Source organism: Antechinus flavipes, chromosome 3, assembly GCF_016432865.1.
Source record: "Antechinus flavipes isolate AdamAnt ecotype Samford, QLD, Australia chromosome 3, AdamAnt_v2, whole genome shotgun sequence".
Classification (NCBI taxonomy): Eukaryota; Metazoa; Chordata; class Mammalia; order Dasyuromorphia; family Dasyuridae; genus Antechinus; species Antechinus flavipes.
Window position 1 is genome coordinate 46916181 of NC_067400.1, and position 7899 is coordinate 46924079.

Here is a 7899-nt window from a genome sequence, read left to right on the forward strand (position 1 = left end):
TACCTACCATATGCTAAACACTGTACTAAGAACTTTACCAATCTTTTCTCATTTGATCTTCACAATAGCCTTATGAAATAGGTGTTATGAACTCCATTTTACAATTAAAGAAACTAATGGAGAAATATTAAATGACGTTCTCAGGATCATACTTTATCTTAGGGCAGATTTGAACTCAGATCTTCCTGGTTCCAAGCCAGGTTCTCTAGCCACTGTACCACTTCAATGGACATTAAATATCTATATATTTCAGATGAAGTTGTTTGGTTTGGTTTTGGTTTAGGTTAGTTGGATATGTCCTCACCACTTCATTCAGCATATCTGTACAATGACTAATTCTCATGTAGCCATATTTTACTTCTGTATAGCTAGAAATATGATTAAATAGAGCAAAGGGTCATAAGAAAAAAAGATACATTGTTCTGCTAGTTTGATGAAACTTTTTAATGAAAATTTTTATATTTTCAAATGACCCATTTTAAGGAAAAAGGGCCTTTCCCTTATAATAAAATGTTTGGAATGGATGTATGTAGCTATTTTGACTAAATATAAAACAGACGTGAATTAGGGTATAGATTCTTCAGCTTTAAGTCCCTAAGCTATAATTATGGGTATCAACATATGGAAATATTTGTTGAACGAACTTAATAGTTATGTTTATTTTATTTCTACATATATGTAATAATTAGAGATGGCATTTATATAGCACTTTAAGTTTTGCCAACTTTTTTACAAATACTAGCTGATTTAATCCTCACAGTGTCTCTGGGAGGAGGTTCTATCACTATTCTTATTTACAGATGAGATAACTAAGGCATTTAGGTAAATTGAATGTTCAGGCTCATATAACTAATATGTATCTCTGGCTAGATTTGAACTCCTGTTCTCCTGATTTCAGATCCAGGGATATTTTGTTGCCTTCCTGAATAGAAGAAGAAGTCAGAGACTTTTTTTTTAGTCTTTGTAAATCTAGTATTTTTGACAATGCTTGGCACAAACAATTAACAACCATCTGAAAGAATGCTAATGATAAGAGAAATGCAAATCAGGTTTCATCTCCCATCTTGCAGAGAAAATGATGACAAGAGATGGAAATGCTTAATAAGTGGTTCTTGATTAAATGAATGATTCACTTATAGAACTAGTAATTATAATGTTTATGGGAAACAAATCTAAGTAAAAAGAAATGATTAGAACTGACAATAGAAATGTAAACAAAACTAGATGAAGAGTTATGTAAGTGCTCACCAGTGGTATGACTCGATTCAGCGATATGTTCATTTAGTTTTAGCCATCAAGTGTATACACAATCACACACACACACACACACATATGTACCCTCCCTCTTTTACCTTTCCCCCATCTTCTTATATATTCATTAGTATTTGTTTATAGACTGTTTATTATTACATGAAGAACACTGTCAAAAACAGTTATCCTTGAAGAATTCCATGAACATGAAGTTTTAGGAGATCTCCTTAAGCATTTATCATCTTATGTAATGAAACAACCAACATTCAGGTCAAATTATTAGATGTGTCCCATTGTTGTCATAAATACATGACAAGTAGTCACTGTATAAATAGCATAAACATTCTGTAAAATGCTTGTACTTCTTTTTTAGTTGGTTTTATGCGTATCTAAAACATGGCTGATTTAATCTGCTCAATTTGTTCCTTGCAGGACTGGAAGGAAAAATATATAAACCCTAATTATTCCAAGATCTTCACGGAAAATTTAGTGGAGCAGGTTTGTGGGAATGATTAGTGTGAAACTACAAAATAAAATATAGGGGCTTTGCTAATATTTTTTTTTCCTGGAGGGATAGTAATGCTGTATTACCTTGAATGGTGGTGGTAGGTTTGGGGACATTGGATATTTGGAGATATATATGTATATATATATATATATATATATATATATGTGTGTGTGTGTGTGTGTGTGTGTGTGTGTGTGTGTGTGTGTGTATACATATATACATATATATCTTAAATTGATATATTGATTATGTATGATATATTTATTGAATTTAATTTAAATATATTTATTTTTGTAAAACTGGCTGGTAATAGTCAATTAGGAATGTGGATATAAGAGTGTCTATAGCTTACAGCAAAGATCAATGAAGTGGATTTTTTGAAAAATGCTGAACTTACATATATATATATAATATAAATGTTTATCATAGCAACTGGAAACAATTTAAAGATCTTATAGGGACAATGTAAAGTGCTTGCCAGATTTAAAGTGATATATACATATCAGCTTTTATTATATCATTTGGCATTTTAATAGTCTTTTTTCTTTAAAAAAATCTATCAGCAACCACTTTGTTTAAAGGTACATCTTTAACACTAACGAGCCTGGTAGAGTTTGATTCTTTGATCCACTATGGCTTTCCTTTACTACACAGCTCAGAGTGGTTTTGGTTGCTCAAAGACAAAGAAGGAGACCCTTAACTGTTTTATTTCTCACCTTGGCCCAGCTGAGCTGTTCTATACAGTCAGCTTTGCCAAATTGGATTCTGGCAAGACTTTGCATGAATTCCTCTGAATGTGACAGATTTTCTAAACCCTTCCCTTATCCCTGTTTTTGTAATCCCCTCACAGCCACTGGGCCACAGCTGTTTTACTTTATTTTTTAACTTTTTTTCTCTTTTTTCCATACATGTGAGCCACTTCATAGTTTCTTTAGGAGATAGTTAGTTCCCTTCATTGGCTTCCTTGACCTTTAAGGACATACTCATTTCTCTCGTCTTGATTTTTGGCACAAGAGCAGATCCCCATCACAAGCTGAATGCCTCATTGCAATTCTTTCCCAATGAGCTAACGCATTATTTTGACACCTGTTATGACTCCCTTTATTAATGCCCCTCCTGTAACTCAACTTTCCAAAATTTTGTTTAAAGACATTGTTTCAAAAGCCCTTTCAGAGTAGAGTCATTATCTTTGTAGCATACCAGATCATTAAAACAAGCAAACAAAAAAAGAAGAAAAAAGAAAGAATCCACACATTTTCTATTAAACTTCATGCTTTTTCCTCTTTGACATCATCAGTAATTTTTGGAAAAAATGGATTTCAAAGTGTTTTATATATCTATACACACATACACATACGCACACACACACACACACACACAGTATTACCTATATATACTATGTATAGATTGTATCTAATATATATATAGTATAGATTGTATCTAATATATATGTGTATATATGTATATACACACATATACATTATTATAGTGGCATCTAATGCCTGGATATACTTTAGTTTATATTACTTTTGAATTTTCAATTAATTATTAAAATCCTACTAATCATATGAAAATCCTTGATTTTTTTCATTTGATAGCCTTGCCCAGATGTCTTTTGGTTCCCCATATTTTCTGAAAAAGCATGTGATGAACTGGTGGAAGAAATGGAACACTATGGACAATGGTCTGGGGGAAAGCATCATGTATGTCATAACTTTTAATGTAAAATACTCTATCTCATGCATGTGGATAAAGGGACCTATTACTACATGCAATAGAAGATGAAATCAGATCTCAGTTTCTATTTCTGTTTCTCTTAAATATGTTCAGTTATTTCATGGCATGATAAGAATATCATTTCAGTGGAAGTCAGCCAGGAGATTTAGGTTCACTAGCTATGTTATAATAGGGAAATCACTTCAGTTTGTTAATGAGAGTCAGCTTAGTATAATGGATAGAGCACCGGACTGGACATAATTAAGAGCTAAGTTTTAATCCCATCTTGGGCATATTATAGCTGAGTGATCATGAGTAAAGAACTTAATTTTTCTCTTCCTCAGTTTCTTTCCTTGTTATGTGGTAATTAAAATACAAACAATTAGTTAAAATTGAATTTAATTAAAAGAACACATCTATTTCATGGAGTTGTTTATAATGGTGGAAGAGGATGATAAACATAAAAGGCCATACAAACTTTAGAGTACATTATAAATAGGAGTCATCATAATTATTCTTTGGGCTCCGGTCTCTTCACCAGGAATAAAACTCAAAGAAGAGGTAAAATCCATCAGGTCAGGTATTTCTTTTGTTCTCTGCAATGTCAGCTCTCTGAAAGAACTCAGTGGAATGCTTTTTTTTTTTTTTTTTTGGCCTTTGGAATTGGGATAAGGTGAATTCAAATTCTGCCTTAGATGTTTACTAGTTCTGTGGCACTTCCTGCTCACAGTAAGTCATTCAGCCTCAGTTTCCTTATATGTACAATGGGGATAATAATAGTAACTACTTCACAGGATTATGAGAATCAAATGAGATAACATACATAAAATGCTTTGCAAACTTTAAAGTTATATGATAGGTAGTAGTAGTACTACTTATAGATGTAGAAATAATAATAGTAGTAGTAATAATAGTAGTTGTAGTGATAGTAGTAATAATAGTAGTTGTTGTAGTAGTGATAGTAATAGTAGTAGTAGTTGTAGTGGTAGGAGTACTGGTAATAGTAGTAGTAGTAGTAATAGTTGTAATAGTAGTAGCAATAGTAGGAATAGTAGCAAATAGTAGTTGTAGTTGCAGTAGTAGTAATAGTAATAGTAGTGGTAGTAGTAGAAGTACTAGTAATAATATTAGTAGTAGTAGTAGTAGTAGTTGTAGTAGTAGCAATAGTAGGAGTAGTAGTAAATAGTAGTTATAGTTGCAGTAGTAGTAGTAATAGCAGCAGCAGTAGTAGCAGCAGCAATAGTAGTAGTAGTAGTAGTGTTATTATTAATGTGGGGGAACCAAGCTTATCTGGTTGACAGAAAAAAAGATAAAAGCCTTTACTCTCCCAAAAGTATGAAGAAGTGATTGAGGTACTCTGCTTAGCTGCAATGGCACTCTGATAGACAATGATGTTTCACACCAAGCACTTGGCAGCAAATGTTATTGTTCCCATTATTTACGGTTTTAGTTCACTGGCTGTGTGAAGCTTCTTATAGGACTGTCTTATGCCTTCTTCCTTCCATAATTGATCATATTGATAGGATGATATATTTAGATCTGAAAGATTGACAGAATTTTGATGTACTAATTCTACGTATGAAGAAACTGAAGATGAAAAGAAGCCTTTAATAGGGTTACACTGCTACTAAGTATCATAGGCAGGACCTGAATTCAGGTTTTCTTGTCACCAAGTCTACATGAAATTTATTTATTTACTTGGCCATTGTATGAGCTAGAAAATAAAGAGATCTGGCATAATCCAAAGTCTGTATTTAAATCCAGATCCTCTGACAACAACTGTAGTCCTTGCCTACATTACCATATCATCTCTGTGATGCTGAAAGGAAGTAAGGAGGGATTCTGTAGGGATAGCTTGACTATGCAGGTAATCCTAATAACCAATGATCTCCCCCACTCCCCTATAATTACCAAAAGCTAAGTTAAATGGAATGTAACTGTACCATAACGATCTATGAAAAGTCTAAGAAAAATGTTTCTCATTACTTTCTGATGTAGCTTTTTAAAAATATTGGAGATTAGTCTGTGTTATCATGGCTAGATTGTTTGGGTAACTATAGAAATCCAGTTGTTAAGAAATCTGTTTTGAGGTTGTAATTTTAGGGCAGATGGAAGGTCATTAATGAGCAGCTGGCTCTTTTACTGCATGTTATGATTTTGTTGTTGGAAAACTTACAAGAAAATTTAAATACAAGTAGTACATGGGTCAGGTTTAATGCTGATGGTGATGATGTTGTTATTAGGACAGCCGTATATCTGGTGGTTATGAAAATGTCCCAACTGATGATATCCACATGAAGCAAATTGGATTGGAGAATGAATGGCTTCATTTTATCAGAGAATTTATTGCACCAGTTACACTGAAAGTCTTTGCTGGCTACTATACAAAGGTATTTAAATCCCTCTTCTTACCCTTACCCCCAATTTTTGTATAAAGAATGTGTGTATATTGATATTAATTCTTCTGTTGTCTCAGGGATTTGCATTGCTGAATTTTGTAGTTAAATATTCTCCTGACAGACAGCGTTCCCTCAGACCTCATCATGACTCATCTACTTTTACAATTAATATTGCTCTCAACAATGTGGGACAAGACTTTCAGGTAATTTTGGAAGCTTAACTATTTCATTTCTAAATAGAAAAATGCCTGTCTTTGTCCAAAACCTTTCCCTCAATTTTCCAAAATGATTTTCTAATTCAGATAATGTGGTTGAAATTATAGCACTCCATAGAAAGTAAAGTGAATTCACTGAAATAGCTCTCTACTCTTTTCTTCACAGGGAGGTGGATGCAAATTTCTAAGGTACAATTGCTCTATTGAGTCACCCCGGAAAGGCTGGAGTTTCATGCATCCTGGAAGACTTACACATTTGCATGAAGGACTTCCTATTATAAATGGAACAAGATATATTGCAGTGTCATTTATTGATCCATAAATTATTTCTCTCCCATCAAACCAACCTACCTTTTATTTTTGGATGGCTGATCTACAAACAAAACAAAACAAAACAAAACAAAAAAAACGAAAAAACATCAAAAAAGTTTCTTTTCAATTTATCAATGAGAAGAAAAGAGAATTATTTAAATAACTTCCACAAAGCAGCTTCATTTGAGACAAAAAGTTTGAGAAAAAAAGCTTTTCTTTTAATTATTACATACTTACATACAGATGTCTGCTCTGAGCCTTGAGTCACAGGTTGAAAGAGGAAAAAGAAGGAAAAAACAACAACAAAAAAAAAAAAAACCAAAAATGTTCCTATGCTGCTCTTGGAGAGGATGAAAGAATTAACTTTGAATTGGTTGTTTTAGTTACTAAATAATTTAGACACCAAGGTACGAGTGAAGTTTGTGGTTTGTAATGTCTGATTTCTAATTTAGAAAAACAATCCCATGAGAATTGTGTTTACTGCTGTTTGGGGGAAACAGTCTAAATACATATTACAGACAAACACCACTTAAAGCCTAAGAGGGGACCAGAATCCCATGTAGTGTGGGTTCCTGTCACATCTCTGTTTCACATATGCCTTAAAATTCAGAAGCCATCTTCTTTCTCATGAAGCTCTTACAAGAAGTTCCTGTTTAAATGGCCTGAAGAAAAGGTGTGTGTCATCATCAAAGTGAACTGAGTTTCTTATGATCACCAAGTGCCCTTCAGTCCAAATGTTATTTCTGAAAAGCCAGAAAATAATTAAAAAAATAAAAAGTAGAAAAAAATTACATTCAGACCAAAGGTAAATTTATCAATAACATTTCTCATTTCAAGTACTTGAATTTTATATCAGGAAAATGAAATTGTTGAGCCCACCTTCTTTCCCTTTATGCCTAATTTTTTTGGTTGCTTGTTTTCCTAACCCTTCCCTATTTTGTTCCTGTGTTTTATTTTTTTGGTCCCTATTCTTCATACCTCTATTCTCTCTTTTCTACTTTGTCCTTACCCCTCTTTATTTGGGGTGGGGAAAGGTGGTGGATTCTTCAAAATAAGTGTGTTGTCTTATTTTTCCAACTACTTTAATGAATGAGGTTTAAGTATTTTTACTGTAGCTACTGTTTGTAATTTAAAGGTTAAACTTGAAAAAAAAACATAAAATAACTCTTAAACCATGGTGCCAAAGACCATTATTCTAACACTGTGTGTTAGAAACTTGTGATAAATAAAAAAGAAAAAGAAAGAAAAATGTGGGTGCTTTTTTTTTTAAAAAAAAGATATTAAAGTTTTGCCCTTCTGAATTTGTATGTTGCATACACACATGCACAAGCACATACAATAATCAAAGAAAAGAATGAAAGAAGAAAGAATATCTACCTTTGTTATTTATACATAGTGCCACAGAAAGGTAAGTATATTACCTTTTCATGAATTTTAAATTTTGTATTCAGAATATTTAGTGCTATTAAAACAAGCAAATATTTTCATTGGAAGAAAA

The 7899-nt window shown here is 32.6% G+C and overlaps 1 protein-coding gene across 2 annotated transcripts in view; it reads left to right on the forward strand.

Annotated features, from left to right (window-relative positions):
- The window catches only part of PLOD2 (procollagen-lysine,2-oxoglutarate 5-dioxygenase 2), a 102538-nt gene extending 94888 nt beyond the window's left edge, over nt 1-7650 (forward strand). For both annotated transcript variants that reach the window (XM_051983326.1, XM_051983327.1), the window contains 5 exons: nt 1684-1749; nt 3358-3462; nt 5719-5865; nt 5952-6077; nt 6256-7650. In XM_051983326.1, the coding sequence (XP_051839286.1) occupies nt 1684-1749; nt 3358-3462; nt 5719-5865; nt 5952-6077; nt 6256-6411 (600 nt within the window). In that variant the 3' untranslated portion in view covers nt 6412-7650. The remainder of the gene's footprint in view (nt 1-1683; nt 1750-3357; nt 3463-5718; nt 5866-5951; nt 6078-6255) is intronic.
- The last annotated feature ends 249 nt before the right edge of the window (nt 7651-7899 follow it).